The 16962-nt window shown below is 34.3% G+C and overlaps 1 protein-coding gene across 2 annotated transcripts in view; it reads left to right on the top strand.

The window, feature by feature from the left end:
* The first annotated feature begins 3696 nt into the window (after positions 1 to 3696).
* Positions 3697 to 16962, top strand: part of LOC135838320 (uncharacterized) — a 47611-nt gene continuing 34345 nt past the window's right edge. Inside the window, exon 1 of one of the 2 annotated variants that reach the window (XM_065353903.1) lies at positions 3697 to 4362. In XM_065353903.1, the coding sequence (XP_065209975.1) occupies positions 4175 to 4362 (188 nt within the window). In that variant the 5' untranslated portion in view covers positions 3697 to 4174. The remainder of the gene's footprint in view (positions 4363 to 16962) is intronic. The other variant, XM_065353902.1, reaches the window with a different exon arrangement.

The raw sequence follows: 16962 nt of genomic DNA, 5'->3' as shown, positions 1-16962 counted from the left end.
TTTTTTTCCACTCAAAATACAAATTTTTGAAATTTTCTGTCCTCACTTCACTTGGACCTGTGTGTTTTTTTTTCAAATTGAGATCGAACTTTTATAAAAATCTATTGAGTAGGTATTCAAACTTCAAGGAATTTTCAACAAAAAAAAAACACTTCTCACCTATAAAAAAACGTTGTTTTTCTATTTCTCGAAACTAGATTTTGCTCTCACTCCACTCAGAGCCTGTTTGCTTTTCATTTTCAAATTTGAAATTTTTCAAGCTCTAAAATTTTGTGCTAAAAAAGTGAACAAATTTTTCAAAACCATCGTTTTTTACCTTTTGAAATGAAAATTTTTAAAAGCTTTTGCCCTCGCTTTGCTCGGGTCAATTTCTATCACTTTTCTAAATCGAAAAAAATACATTTTTTGAAACTTTCATAAAATCAGAAGGGAAATTAGAATTTTGAATTACATAATATATCAATTGACAAAATTGTCAATTTATCCTTTATTTCATTTTTAAAAAGTTCATTTAATTCGGCATACTCGATATTTTTTTCTTATGGCAAATTTCTCCTTCATCCTCCCTCTTCAAAAAAAAAATCGGTTCTTTTTGCTATTAGGTACCTACTATACCTACCTACATAATAAATATTGAATAAAAAGACAAAAGTAAAAATCAATCGCACAACTTACATTCAAGTATCCAAACCTGAGAAAAAAACAGCACGAGAAAGATTCTTAAGGGGAAGGAAAAAATTTTGGGGGCCTCATTCGGTGCATCCACCAGGGGGCCCAAACCGACCCAGTCCGCCACTGAGTGAGTGATGGAAAAACTAGAATTTCCTATCAAAATTACAGTAGTTTTGCTTCTTCAAACTAAAAATTTTGAAGAGCGTTTGCCCTCGCTTCGCTCGGGCCCTTCATGATGATGCTTTCAAAAATTTTAAGAATAAAACTAAAGTATGAAAATTAACAGAAAAATTCCAGAAATACTCATATTGAACATTTGAAAAATGCAAAATTTTGTGCTAAGCTGGTTAAATTTTAATTATTTAATCATTTCAAAAAAAAAAACTGATTTTTCATTCTATACTCAAAATTTTCAAAACACTTTGAATGCTTGATTTGCAAAAAAAAAAAACTTCAATAAACTGAAAAGTTTTCAAATTAAAAAATGTTTACAAGTTGAAAATTTTTAAAAAATAAATCAAATTAAAAATCTGGAAAAATTTAAAAAAAATGAACAAGTAGATACATATAAGATCTTCAGTGACAAGCTGATAATCTACTTCTGGCATGGACGAAATCAATCGCAAGATTTATCATGGGTAAATTAACAAAGAAACCTAATTTTTTGGAACTTGAATAAGACATTTTTGAAAGCTTTTGCCCTCGCTTCGCTCGGGCTAAATAATTTTTATGTTTTTTCGCCTTTTGAAGAGCCCAAGATAGAAAAATTTACTTTTTGTTTAAAAAAATACCAAATAATTTACTTTACCCCTCACTTTGTTCGGGTCCGTTCACTTAGTTTTCCTTTTTAAAATTGAATTAAAAAAACATTTATTCAAATTCTAGAATATTTTAAAGCCAAAAAAATGAACTCGTCAATGTTTTTTCACATCTCAAAATACAAATTTTCAAATGCTTTTGCCCTCGCTTCGCTTGGGTCTATTGTTTCTTTTATCCACAATACAACATTCCATATGAAGCTTCTAATTTTGTTGTTTTTTTTTAAAGATAACTTTCATCAACAGTCATAAATCTGAATTGAATACTACTTCAATCAGCAAAATTCTTAAAATTGACTGTTTTCTTGGTAAAATAAGTATTTTTTCCAAATCAGTTGGAAAATTTCCGCTTGACCCTATCCCTTCCTAAAATAAAACGTCTAGTTTCGTCTTTGACTTGAAAAAAATTTTGGCTTGGGGGGGGGGTGGTGGTGGTATCGTCATGAATGAAAAATGCCCGGTAATCTTTCAACTCAGTGCACGCCACTGTCTGATAATGCACATTGTGTGAGAATCAGAGCTGTGCGACCAAAACAATCCTGAAACTGGAACTGATTAAATCCTGATTCAAATCCAATCCCAAAACCAATCCTGAAACCAAAACTGTTATTTTTCTTGATCCCAAAACTGATATAATTTTGAACTGGAAACAATCCCAAATTCAGTCTCGGGATTTCAATTTTTGCCTTTTTTCTGCGAATTTATTTTGAGAAATGGTCATTTTACACCACTTATTGTCAATTATTCAGATTGTAATAAAAATTACTCGACGAATTAACAAAATATGCAAACCTCCCATTTTTTAAGCTCTTGCTGGATCCATTAGTCAATTTGAGCTTAAAACTGGTTGAAATGGAAATCCCGAAAACAAAACCGATTCAACCCGGAACCGAAACAATTTTTTCAACACCAAAACAGATCCCAAAACCGAAATGAAAATTTAGAAGAACAAATCCCAAAACAAATCCAATTCCAAAATGAAAAAATTTCAAACTTGAAACCGAAATCCAATCCCAAAATCGTTTCGGTCCAACAGCTCTGGTGAGAATACAAAAAAAATAATTGTAAATAAAAACGACTTCTTACATTGAGAATTAAGCCATTTACCCCCACCCCTCCCCCAACAACAACTGGGGTATGAATTAGAGCGAAAACCCCGTGATTTTTATCAAGAACGACCCTGTTGAAGACCTATAGGTAAGTATTTCCTCTCCATGGACATCTCTGAGGCTGAAACATTTTCTGAGTGACTTTTTTCAATTCAAAATCAAGATCTCTGTCGAGTTTAATTGAAATCCTACGATATATATTTTTTTTGCGATCCGCCTTTATGCTTTTTCAAGAGAGCCTTTATTTCGACTTACGTCTTACGTAGGTAGTAGGTACCTACAATTAATGTCCCAAAATAATTGAGCATTGAGCTGAAGTGAAAGTGTAAACATTTTAAAAATACTTACCTACGTCAGTACGTATGTTGTGAATCTGTCAAAAATGTCGTCTACCAAGTAGACAACTAATTGCATCAAGACAAGTCTCGTCTTAATAAAATTAGCGTTAAAAAAACACGAGCTTCTTATTTCTTCTAGTCGAATGAAGCTGGTTTTTACTGGATAATTATAAGGAAATGAAAATGTTCTGAAACAGACGTTTGAGGATAAAATACGAAATAATTGATATTACTATTTATATTTAAGTTTGAATTGACGCCCATTAACATCGTATACACGACGAGAATACATATCGGAAGTGACACTGAACGAGATAAAATACCCCTGAATAACAAAACCTCGATTACGAAGACCATCTACAGGCTATATACACATATGCTCGGCGAGTAAATGTATGTAAGTGAAGTACACCGAGCTATTAATTGTTAAACGTGCTCATTCTATATAATAATGACGCGTAAAATATATTTTCATGATTCATAAATAATCATACATGGCTCAATTAATTTTCCTGATAAGGAATAATCTCTTGGTAGAAAATCCAGTGTACCTAGTTACCTATACAGTTATACGTTCATTTTGAGCCTATTGCTTGGCAGGAATTCGTTCAAGACCAAGAGCAAAGTCCATCTTCCATCTTCCACCTTTGCCTCCCCTCCCCTCCGCTAGACGCCATTCATTTATATGTGGAGAAAAAAGAAACAATACGTACAGTATACGTTTGTCCATTGTATATAAAAATAATACAACGAGACGATGGAGTGGTTTATTTACGTACATTGGCGAGTATTTTTATTTTTGTAAACTATTATGATACCACAGAATACAAAGTGTATACATAAAGAAGTCGAAAAAAATAATACGATTATGGAGATCGAGGCTGACGCCCCACGATAGTCAGGCTGCTGTTGGCAGAGTGGCAATCGGGCAATCAATGAACCAACGAACTCGACCAGAATATACTTTGTTATCAATGAAAATCCACCCAATACACTCGTTTCCTCCCGTCCAGCCTAGCATATGACTAATTGAAGGCGCGGGAAGCACATTAGTAAAATTCTTCTCTCGCACAGATGATTATACACATACATCGGTTCTGCGATATATGTATATTATACTGAATACAATTATGACCTTTTAACCAAAAGGTTCAGCGATTAAAATCATTTACGTTCGCATTGTACTTAGTTGATTCGCTTTGGTCGCATGTGTCGGTGTGTTTTTTAAGTCATAAAAATGCGGACTTCCGATTTCGTTGTGGTGATTTTTGTGTCGCTTTGGGGGTGTGTTTTGACCCAATATCGCGCTGACAATTTCACCGAAACTATTACGTTGGACGATGCGAAACTTGGTGAATTTTTAGCGACGGAGAAAACCGAAGAAGACGGAACCGGTGTCGATAAATTGGACGAGAGTAAAAGGAAGTAAGTGTTTTTCGCTTACCGGATGTTTACCTCAATTTTTGTACCCAACTCGAGTTATTTTTTATATTTTTTTTTTCACAAAATGAGGCGAAATAATTTTGTAAAATACCTCGTTTCGTTCGAATACCTCGATTGGGAATTTTTGTGGGATTTTTTTTCACCTCTATGAGACGCTAGAGTGGAAAATTTTTCAAATTTTTAAACAAATAATATCGAATAATTGATGTGGAAATGAATTTCGTCAATTTTTTCGAAAAATATTCACCATCAAGGTCAAAAAAAACACCAAGTTCTGTTGGACTATTGACAGCTGGTTCAACGTGTGTGCCTGCTTAATGATGTACGATTGATAACTGATTGAAAAGTTTTATTAAATTGAGTAACATTCGCGTTAATTATCGCGCTGCTTACGAAATTATTAGGTATGTATTTTTCTTTCGACAAAGTAAAGTCGTGAAAATACGATAAAATTGATTACGACGTCGAGTAGTATAGGCTCTTGAAAAAATACACACTCGACATCGAACCAGTCTAGATTATTTTTTTCCAAGCACCGGTAGGTAGGTAGGTATAAGTAGCTCTAAATATACGATAAAAATGGTTTACCTTTGGTTGTAGCAGTACGATCGTTTTAAAAGCTCGATACAAGTTTAATAAAACTCGAGGAAAAATTACCTAGAATAATTTTTTTAATCACCTTGAAATTTTCTAATTTATAAGCGCTTCGTACAGGTAGGTATATCGCGTGCGAATAAAAATTTCTCGCGATTAAATAATATACGTGGCCAAATTTGTGTACGTACAGTTGATAGAGGACCCCCCGAGGGAAATATGTGTTGACGGTTTTCCGATATATTCCCATTTATACGAATTTATTGTTTAGATTGGACCCCGAATACCCATCAAGTCGTTTGTTAACTTTATACTCAGCTCATTTCGTACCTATATCTCTTCTAACCTGTAGGTACTGTATATAAAAGATGAAGAGCGAAACGAGAAGAGAATTTTTTTCAGTCTACGATATATACCTAGATAGATACCTGCTTTAGGAGTTATACAGTCTATTGCAGCATATACACTGTTTCATATTCCTAACTCGTTTTACGTCGTAAAAATGAAATTTTTCAACGTCTACTATCGTAATATTTTCAACATCGAAGATACCTACAAGTATTATAGGCAAAATTTTTTAACACGTCAAGTTGCTCGTAATGTATTAAGAGTCAAACGGTTTCTATGGTCTATGGTGGAGGGTATTTCGTGGAAAAAAATTGTTTTCAACTCGAGTAGATTTTAATACGGATTAGAAAACTTTTACAACCTTGGACTGCGCTTTAATGCCTCAACTTATATAAGCATGGTTTTTTATTTTGATGCCTACTTAACGAGTACTTTCTAGGTTCCATCTGGTCATAAAGTCGTGGTTTGGGAAAATATTTTCTTTCGAGTAAATGGGGTGCTTAAAAAGATGGCGAAATTCGGTATAATTTTATATGCATATTTATCAATTTTCGGAATGTAGTTCAAATGGGGCGAGACTAGGAGCCCTTTACGTATGGGACTAGAAGCCGGGTATGGAAATACGCCATTTTTGGTTATAGATTTTTAAGTTTTGAATAATTTTTTCATTTCAGTGTTATCACGAAATGGAATCGAGAAAATGGTGGATAAAATATTTATTTTACGTAGGTATTAAAAAAACTATCACGAGATGAAAAAAATATGGCTAATAAATTGATGGTTTTATTAATAAATCGAGTCCCATAAAATTTCTTCGTATACTCGTAACCAAAAATGGCGTATTTAGCATTTTTAAGGAATCAATTCCCTTAAGTATTCGTCCTCTTGTTTCATCATTTTTGAACAAGATCATGGTATTGAACTTATTTTATAGCAGTTTTTTGATAACTTGATGGCTGGAAAAATTTTGTTTGAATTCATTAGGTATTCAAATCAATTTCGAAAATAAAAATTAAATAGAAAAGTATAGGTAAGTATGGTACTACCAGAAAAACTTTATATTCAAACCATTCTCATACGATATGGTAATCACATCTCTCGATACGTTTCTCTCTGCAAAAATATGAAACTAGTACATACTGTCAAAAACTGTGTTTTCATTGATAAACAAATCTGTTTGCGTCGTGCCAATTGTGATACTGTAATTGGGTAAGGGGAAAGAGGGGGAACGAGGCGACTGGCCTCTCAATGACACTCGAAATACTTGATAGGTAAGCTTACAATGTATGATAGATGAATATTTTTTGCTTTTCGCGAGCGGGAAACGTTGAAAAAATGGTTCAATTTTTGGGAGGAAAAAAAACTTGAGAGAATGATTGGACTTTTTTTTAAAAATTTGTGTGTCTATTTTTATCGCACATAAGTTGTCATTCATCAGGGGAAATTGTACAGGTTGGGATTGGAAATATTCAGAGTCACCCTCTCAAAGTTACCTTGTGCTGGAAAATGTTTCCTTCGGTGAAAAAATAAAAAAAAAAGGTTCAGTAAAACTGAAATTTTTCCAAGAGGACTTGGCTCAAAAAATATTAGAAATTCCAACAAAAATTATCAACGGACGATTTTTCATTATTTCCTCAATTTTCACAAAAAAAAAAAATCTTCGGTGATTATTTCTTCTAAAGTGGCAAGAAATGTTACAACTTGAACGAACTCAAGCCACACCAAAAGGGCATGTCCTAAAACTACTCGTAATCCAAAATTTTAGACGATAAAGTTAATTTTTGATTCTTGGAGAATTTTTGAAAATGTGAGAAATTCATTTAATGACGATTTCTCAACTTTTTCTCAAAAAAAAATTTAAAAACGAACCAGTATGAATAATAATTACTTCATTTTAATTTACCTCTCTCCACAAAGACTTCAAACATTATCTGTTCTGGACCATAAGATATGAAAACTTCAGTGAGTTTTTAATATTTCCCAGAAATTTTAAATCGCTCTGTTATGTTCTAAAATGAACTTTTAGCACCTTATTGGACACCCTGTTGACCGTTTTTGAGGTGGTTACCACGAAATATGTACCAGGAATGACATCTCAAAAGAAATTTTTTCACCCACATGTTTGTAAATTCCAGAAAAAAATGAAGAAAAAAATTCAAAAACTGCAAACCATGAAAGGTTTTTTCGCTGAGATACCGTCTGATGAGTCTAAATAATCACTCGATTCTAAAACAACAGGGTTTGAACATTTTTAGAGCCTCATGGAGCATTTGTAAATTTCCAAAATGGCTGTCAAATAAAAATTTCGAATGACTGAAGCGGTGGTTCTAATTACATTTTTTCAGTTTTTTCTATGTACATTCCAAGGCATGTTCGCTTATGGTGTGAAAATCAGTGTTGCCATTTTTGGTGTAAAAAATCAATTTAAGAATTTCTGATTAAAATAAGTGTGGGAAATAGTCATCGTAATTACGCGGTATTTACGTACACGCGCCTTCTCGATCTCGTGTATTCGATTCCCGGACTAGCGTTTATGTTCTCGAAGCGTTAAGATGTAATTTCAATGTTCCTTGTTAATTTTTATAATAAACGTTGTTATTTGTTGTTGACGTGCGTTAATATGTTTCCTACATATTCAGAAGTGGTCGGACCTGTGTCTCGTATGACATCGCTATCGTTACATTCGTTTTTGAAGTGTTGAAAGTTCTTGTGTTGTTCTCGATCACCCTCGAAAGCATGGCGGCATCGAAAAATACGATTCCAATTGATACGGTGAGTGAAATTGTTCGAGCGGCTAGCAGCGCTGTGCTATTGCCCAACATTCCACACTTTACCGGCGAAGTATCATCGACGGAAGCGAAACAGTGGCTGAACAGCATCGAAAACCAAGCAACCATTGCCGGGTGGAACAATATACAGAAATTAGAAGCAGCGAAGCGTTTATTGCTAAAAGCGGCCAAAACCTGGTATCTCCTGTCCGCAGACGATATCAAAACGTGGTATGACTTTCGACAGCAATTTTCCGAGACGTTTATCGGAAGCGAAACCAACGTAGTCGACAAGTGGGAGCGTTTTTCCCTCCGAGCCCAAAACGAAAACGAGTCACCGATCGAATACATCTTCGATAAGCTGCGGTTAGCTAAAGATGTCGGCGCATCAGTGACAGATTCGAAAAATGCGGTATGTTCTGGTTTTAAAAACGAGGAAATGGCCAACTTCCTACGTGTATACGATTATTCGAAAGCGGCGGATTGGACCAGACGTCTTCGTGAGTTCCAGTCAAGCAAACCATCGTTAAATCGTCCTTCATCGCCCAGTGATTCGTCATCTGACAACGATTCGAATTCCGAGGAGAAATCGAGTGGCTGCCTTTCTAACGTTTCTGAAAGCGGTCCATTTCAACGAGGAAAATCGTGTGTCGAGGACGACACACCGGAAAGGATGGCCGATTGTGGGAAATAGTCATCGTAATTACGCGGTATTTACGTACACGCGCCTTCTCGATCTCGTGTATTCGATTCCCGGACTAGCGTTTATGTTCTCGAAGCGTTAAGATGTAATTTCAATGTTCCTTGTTAATTTTTATAATAAACGTTGTTATTTGTTGTTGACATGCGTTAATATGTTTCCTACAATAAGAGTATGACAGCCTGGATTTAAAATGATAAAAAATAGTTCTTTTTGTGTAGAACAACATAATTATTTTTGTTTAAAAAAATGTTATAATTTTTTTGATATTTTCGAGAAAATAATTTTTAATAATGTGAGTTGATACGAAACTGCTGTAAAAAAGTTTCAAAAAAAATATTTTTTCTCCACCTAATATCAAAATATTTTATGATTTTCATAATATTAAAAAAAAAAAGAATAAAATTTCTTCTTAGCCCACTCAGAGAGCAAATTTACAAAGAAAATGATTTTTTTTGAACATTCAAAGATGAAAAGTAGGTAGGTAGGTTCATACATAGTTAATAGTTATAATTACATATTTGTTAGCAAATTTTTTTCTCGTATGTGGGATTTGTATTAAATTCGTCAATAATTTCACATCTTGTATTTTTTATTAAAAAATTGAATTTTGCCACTTTGGAAACCCCTTATTAGTCGGGGAGCCCGCTTAAGGATCTGTTGCACCCCCCCGTCGATCCTATGGGAGAACTTTTTTCTTAAAGGGGGAGTCCTTAAGAACATTTCTAGCCCTTGTCCTCAAAAGAAGGTGGTCCTATTTACAAAATGGCGGCCATTTTAATTGACAGGTCAGCCGAAATCGCAGATTTTGCATTCCAACATAGGACTTGCACGACTTTTTTTATACCGTACAAACGTAGATTGAAAGATCAGGCAAAAATTCATCACCTGTCACAATTTCACGTGCTAAAGTGCCTTTTTCGATTTTTGGTGAATTTTTGAAAATCGAATTTAGGCCAAAAATGGTGGAAAAAATTAAAATTTTACCAAATAGACCAAGAAAGCTGAAATTTGGGATATACCCTATTTTCGACATGCCAAATCGATTGGAAACGGTTTCAACCCGTTTTGAGCAGTTCTGGAGCCTCCAGCAGATTTTTGAAACTCGAAATTCCCACAAAATTCCATCAAATTCGAGTTGTAAAGCTAAAATTTATTCTAAAAACTAATTTAAATACTCTACGAAGTACTGCAGGTGAATTTCAAGTCGTTTTGGATCCTCCAGCGACTTTTAGAAAATTCCTGAAGCCTCAAGCAGATTTTTGAAACTTTAAATTTTCACAAAATTTCATCAAATGGAGATGGAAAGCTAGGAAATTTACTCTACACTCCAATCGAAATTCCCACAAAATTTTATCAAACGGAGATGGAAAGCCGAAATTTACTCTGCAAACTAATTTCAATACGCTACGAAGTCAACTGCAGGTGGATTTCAAGTCATTTTGAAGGCTCCAGCAACTTTTTGAAAATTACTGGAGCCTCCAGGAGATTTTTGAGACTTGAAATTGCTCAAAATTTCATCAAACGAAGATGGAATTACCTGAAATTCATTCTTCAAACTAATTTCATACGCTACGAAGTCGACTGCAGGTTGACTTCAAGTCGTTTAGGAGCCTCCAGCGACTTTTTGAACGGTTGTAAGTATGGCAAAAAGTAGCTGGAAGCTTCAAAACCAATTGAAACCATGCAGTCGACTTCATATCGAACCTGAAATTAGTTTGCGAAGACATTTCAGCTTGCTAACTCCATTTTATAAAATGTTGTGGGAATTTCAAGTTTCAAATCTGGTGGAGACTCCAGTAATTTTCAAAAAGTAGCTGGATGCTCCAAAACGACTTGAAATTCACCTGCAGTTGACTTTGTAGCGTATTGAAATTAGTTTGCAGAGTAAATTTCGGCTTTCCATCTCCGTTTGATGAAATTTTGTGGGAATTTCGAGTTTCAAAAATCTGCTGGAGGCTCCAGAACTGCTCAAAACGCTTTGAAACAGTGTCCAATCGATTTTGTATGTCGAAAATAGGGTATATCCCAAATTTCAGCTTTCTTGGTCAATTTGGTAAAATTTTGATTTTTTTCTCACATTTTGGCAGAAATTTGATTTTTGAAAATTCACCAAAAATCGAAAAAGGCACTTTACCACTTGAAATTTTGACAGGTGACGAATTTTTGCCTGATCTTTTGATCTACCTTCGTACGGTTTAAAAAATTTTAAGCTAGTCCTATGTTGGATCCCAAAATCTGCGATTTCGGCTGACCAGTCAATCAAAATGGCTGCCATTTCGTAAGTAAGCTAGGCCACTTTTTTTTGAGGACAAGGGCTAGAAATGTTCCTTAAGACTCCCCCTTTAAGAAAAAAGTTGTCCCGAAGGATCGGCAGGGGGTGCAATTGATCCTTATGCGGGCTCCCGGACTATAACAACTCAACCTCTCACACGTCCGATGACATGGGCTAAAATTAATTTTTGGATAAAGCAACAAGCTAACTCGAATGTACAGTTGTGGAGCTCGCGATCCTGTTTTCTTGATTTTATTCTTGCTCCTTCTCAAACAATAGCCATCTTTCCAGGAATTTGGTCATCTTATCGTACTAAGTCTGTCGCCTCTACTTCCTTTATGTCCTGTCTATTCTTTCACCCCGGTTTCAGATGACAAGGGGCTAAAATTAATTTTTAGACAAAGCAACAACTCGAAAGTCGAATGTACAGCTATGAAGCTCGCGATCCTGTTTTCTTGTTTTCATTGTTGCTCCTTCTCAAACAATAGCCATCTTTCCAGGAATTTGGTCATCTTATCGTACTCGAGTCTGTCGCCTCTACTTCCTTTATGTCCTGTCTTGTCTATTCTTTCACCCCGGTTTCATCTTCTCTACCTCGCGATACGCAACAAACTGCAACATTGTGTAGGCTTTATTCTCTTTCTCATCAGTTCTGTTCAGTCATATTAGTCAGTTCGTCCGCGTTGACGATTTTCTCGAGTTAATCTCTTGGCTGTGTTGTCGGTAATAGTTTTAATTTCACTCCTGTGTAAAGTGTGAATACTGGAAAAAAAATCCCCTCTAATTGAATATTTGTGTTAGTGAGATTCGCGTTGATTACTCGTGCTTACGATAGACTGTCAGTTCGTGGGATTCTTCATCCAGTCAATAAGTTTTTGATCCTGACGAGGTACCCCCCAAAATGGATATTCACGATAAAATTAGCCAATTAAAGAAGGTGATTGCAGAAAAAAAAGAATTAATCCAGAAACAAGATAAACGTATACGTGAGATCAAGGCAGCAAACATGGCTAACTATAAACGTATCCGTGAACTTCGCCAAGCTATCGTAGCCGTAAACCAACGTCAACAGGAGAAACGTAAAAAAATTCAAGAACTGGAAAAAGATAACGAAAAATTGGCTGCAAAAATCACTAAGACCTGTGATGCATTACGGGAATTCAAGGATCGATTTGTTGTGCGAAGAAGGAAGTCGTATAGCGTTCAATTGAATACGGTACGGTCACGACGCTTGCTAAAAGCTCATTTTCATTCTTGTGCTAATCAGAAACAGCGATGATGGACGGATTGACTCGCGAAGATTTCAGATTTGCAAATTATTGCTTTTTCGATGTGAAATGACGCGTTTAATTTGAATTTTCCCTACACTTAGGTATATTTTTATTTATATATTTTTTTCGTTCGAGGTTCTCCCCCCCCACCCTCTCACCATTAGTTTGGATTTTATTTTTTTCTCTCTGTCGAAATGTGGTGGCAATTGTCATCGTTATTGTCGTCGTCACTATTCGTATAAATATAGGTAAATAATAAACGTATGTACCTACATACATAATGTAATAAGCTTGGAGTATTCATGTAATCATATGTAAGTAGTAATAATTATGTAAATGAACGAGAAAACGGGAGAGTCGAGTGTCACTTGATGAAATTAAAGTGCTAAAGATGAAACTTGTACTGTTATGATTTTGCTAATTTTTTCTTTGTTTTGAATAATTTATTATGTAGCTTATTTTTCATACAATTGTGTCGTATTATTTTTTTAATTTCAAATATAACTGTACGCTTTGGAAAAAAATTGAGTATATTGATTTTGTAACTGAAAACTTGAGTAAGTATTATTAATTTTGTAAACGAAGGACACTTTTATTGTTTTGAAAATTAGTGATCGAAATCTGAAATTATATTTAAAATTAAGATTCTAAAAATGACCAAAAGTTACAAAAAATAATCAAATATTTCATAGGTAACCTAATTTATCAAAAAATAAAAAATAAAACTTTTCCACGAGCTACCTAAAAATTGAAAGTACATACAATGGAGTAGGTACAGTAATATCAACATATCAGGAAAGATGGGTATTAAATAAACAAACTTCACGCATACCTGGCTCAATGTTGACTTAACCAGATATACAAATACGATAGGAACGTACGTCGTACTCGTATTTTAATGGTGTATAATTTCATAAATGCCTTTTAATCTTCAAAATTGAAAAGAAAAAAAAAACACATTAAATAAACAATTATAAAACAATCGAAAAATTCACGTAGCATATTGTTCATTTTTCTGATTCAATTCACTTACTTACATTTGAACTCTTACTTTTCTTTGAAACAACGAGCGTCGTGTGAATTCAAATGCTCGCTGGTCGTATTCCCAAGGTAGGAGATAATGGTAAGGTGAATTTGAAAACTTGAGTCAAAAATGGTTCAATTTTGAAATCGATGCAAAATAAATGCAAATTTATACTTAAACGAATTGTATACTTACCTACCCAACCCGTTGAGATCAGGAGATAATCTATTAGGTAGATGAAATCCAAACATTTTCACATTTTTGACCAAGGGCTTTCACTGCTGAATCAGCATGTTACGAAAACAAATTTTTAATTTGTTCAAATTTTAATGAATGAGATACCTCAAAAAACTTATTTTTCTGGATAATAAAATGAAATTTAAAAAATTTGTTGAAAAAAAAATGAAATCCTTCAAAAAAATGAGTAGGTACCTAACAATGTAAAATTTGTAAAAAAAAAAAAAGTTGATCTATTTGTTTCAACTTTCAAAACATTTCGAGCCAAAAATAAAATCAGGTTCTCTAATTTGGCTCAATTCATTCTCACAAATCCATCTCGATGGCCCTGTAAAATGATCACAACATTTTCGTGATACCTGTTTATGAAAAAACCGTGACCTTGGTCATTTTCACGTATTTGAGATTTCAAAAAAAAAAAACTAGAACATTGCGAATGCTCGTCACATCTCTAGACTAGTTACATTAAACTCAGATTGACCTAGAGCAAAAAAAATTAGGGCCTCCTGAAAATTTTTCACACCCTCTCTCTCTTTTAAAGCGAGGTCGAAAAAGTGTTGTTTACAAAACAGAATTTATACACGAGTTTCCCCCTGTGAAGAAGTCCGTCACCCTCCCCTCCCCTCCCCTCCCATTCCAAAAAATATAATAATTGATAATTTTGTCATCAAAAAAGAAGTTTATTGGGGAGTAGTTTGTACTAAACAAGTTTTTCCAAACAGAAGTTTTCTCAGATAACAAGTTTCATTCAAAAATGAAAACTTTATTTTTGAAGTTTTCATTTTGAGAAAGAAGTTTGTATTCGAGAAAGTTGTTCACAAGAGACTTTTTTTTTGTTGAAAACAAATTTTGGTAGCTTTTGATTTCCCTCCAAATGAAATTATCAGTTTTTTTTTCAAAAATTAAGATTTGAACACGCTAGTTCTCTGGAAAACGTGGGTCTGGAAAAATTTTCCCACTTGGTTGTCCTGCCAGTCGTGCTGGTTAGATTTGGAAATCATCAGGTTGAACTTTCACAGTAAAAAGTTGAATTTTCATGATCAAAATTTCTATCAAAATACAAAAAAATGGAAGAATGGGATGTGCAGATAAATAAATTAACCTGTCGTTTGTCATCGAATAAACTAGCTACTCTTTCAGCTACTCCTAATTATAAATCAAAAAACTCTCAGACTTGCGTATTTTGGACTATTCCACTCTACAATGGCCTATAGGGTGGTTTTTTGGGAACATAATGCATCTTATGTCAAGTAAATTCTCACACTACAAAAACGTGCGATAAGAACACTATAAAATACTTCTAAGACAAACATGAAGGCCCACCTTTGTTGATAATAAAATTCTCACTGTCACTACAATATCACAATAGGTATATTTTGGACATAATATCTCTCATGGTTTACACTGGGGTTATAACCCAATTGGGGGAAAATCTGCCCATACGCTGAAAAAGACGCCAAAACTAGCTGGTTTATTGATGTACTTATTTCGAATATACGCATGAAAAAGCGCTGTTTAGAAGGTGGATTGGTGCACCAAAAAAAAATCTGCTAAAAAATATGCTATGTGAATATTTTGTGGCATATCCTTGTTCACAAACGAACACGTAAAACATAAGACATAAGAAAACGTTCTCTGATTGGCTGATTCTTATGTTTTGACATAAGATTCCCATTCTTATGGGTATTCTTATGCATTATGTTTGCTCTTACATATGTTAGGTTTGTGAACTAGGCTTTTCTCGCATAAGGCCACAGCCACAGTGTTTTCAAATTTTGTGGCATGTTTCTTCACACTGGAATAACGTTACCTTAATGCCAAATCCGAGTATGTCCATCCAAAAAAAAATCGTTGTTTTGCGTCACTGATTCTCTCTGGGAAGCCCTGAATTGAAAAATTTGCATCTGAGTACAGTTAAAATGCACCACCGAAGATGCACGAAGCTGACCAATGTTCAATCAGAACTCAACGAACTCTTCCGAGCATATCCGAACCTTATCAGTGATGCGTAAAATCGTACTTTTTTTGTATGGACATAGGGGAGAGCCGCCTAAGATGGCATACTTCGCACATTTTGCGATCTGGAGGGCGCTATAATGAATTATCCGAAAAAAAGAATACACCAACTGAAACTTTGAACATTTGGCTACAAATTCCCCCCCCCTGGTTTTAAAATTTTACTCATTTTTAGTACCTGTAATTTGCCTTTTTTTTAAAAGTTCCAAATGTGCCATCTTGGACACAGGTATGGATAAGATGGCATACCTATAAAAAATTTTCAAAAAAGAAGAAAAAGTCGATTTAAAGCTGTTTTTATAACGAAATTCAAGTACAATAGCTGAAATGTGTATGAGAATAATAATTCAAAAATGAAGAAAAACTCGAAGGAAAGTGGTTTTTATTGCAAAAGTTTTAATACCTATGAAAATATTTCAAAAATGAAGAAAAAATTGATTAAAAGTGGCTTTTATTACGGAATTCAAGTACAAAAGCTGAAATACCAATAAGTAAAAATATTTCAAAAATGAAGGAAAAACTAATTTGAACATTTTTATGAAAATACAAGGTTATTGGTAGGTGCCATCTTGGGCAAAAAATGCTATATTACTTACCTTTTTTCTTATACTTTTTGTATTCGCAACCACTTTTTTCCAACAAAATATTTTTCGAACCAATATCTCATTCCAAAGTAGCAGCAATTTAAAAATCACAACCCCCAAAATATTGTTTGTCGTTTTTTTTTCCTACTTTCACCATTAAAAAATTTGTCACATACCGGGATTCAATGTTCACAGTGTTGACAACATTCTAAGTGAAAAACTTTTTTTTTTTCAGTTTGTAGTTTTCGAGTAATCGTCACTATGCCATCTTAGGCAGCTCTCCCCTACTCGGATTTGGCATTAAGGTAACGATAAACTAACTACAAAATATGCCACTAACCTGTTTTTTGGTGTATTCCTTTGCATATTTGCTAAATAACACGTGTAAATGTGGTATTTTACGCGAATGTTTTAGCATCTTGTACTATCAACTAACAATACTTGCAACTCCATTTAAAATACATTGAGTGTTTTTGTCGCAGCAAAAGCGCGATCTGAATGGCCTTGACAAAAACTAACTCTTATCAAAAATGCTCTGATTGGTTGGTTCATAACTGGTTTGAATCTTGCGCGTCCACAAGATTCAATTCAGCAAATCACATGCTTGTGTAAAATTTAGTTACTTGCCAGGCCGCTAGGAGGATGAAACACCATTTTTTGATGGAGTTGCCAATATTGTTAGTTGATAGTATTTGACATACTATAGAAATATTTGCATTCATTACATCACATATCCCAGTGGTTAGGTAAGTAGAAAAGTCGCTC

This window comes from Planococcus citri, chromosome 3 (genome assembly GCF_950023065.1).
Source record: "Planococcus citri chromosome 3, ihPlaCitr1.1, whole genome shotgun sequence".
Lineage (NCBI taxonomy): Eukaryota > Metazoa > Arthropoda > Insecta > Hemiptera > Pseudococcidae > Planococcus > Planococcus citri.
Note: the sequence above shows the minus strand (reverse complement) of the source record. Positions and strands in the feature narration are given on the sequence as shown.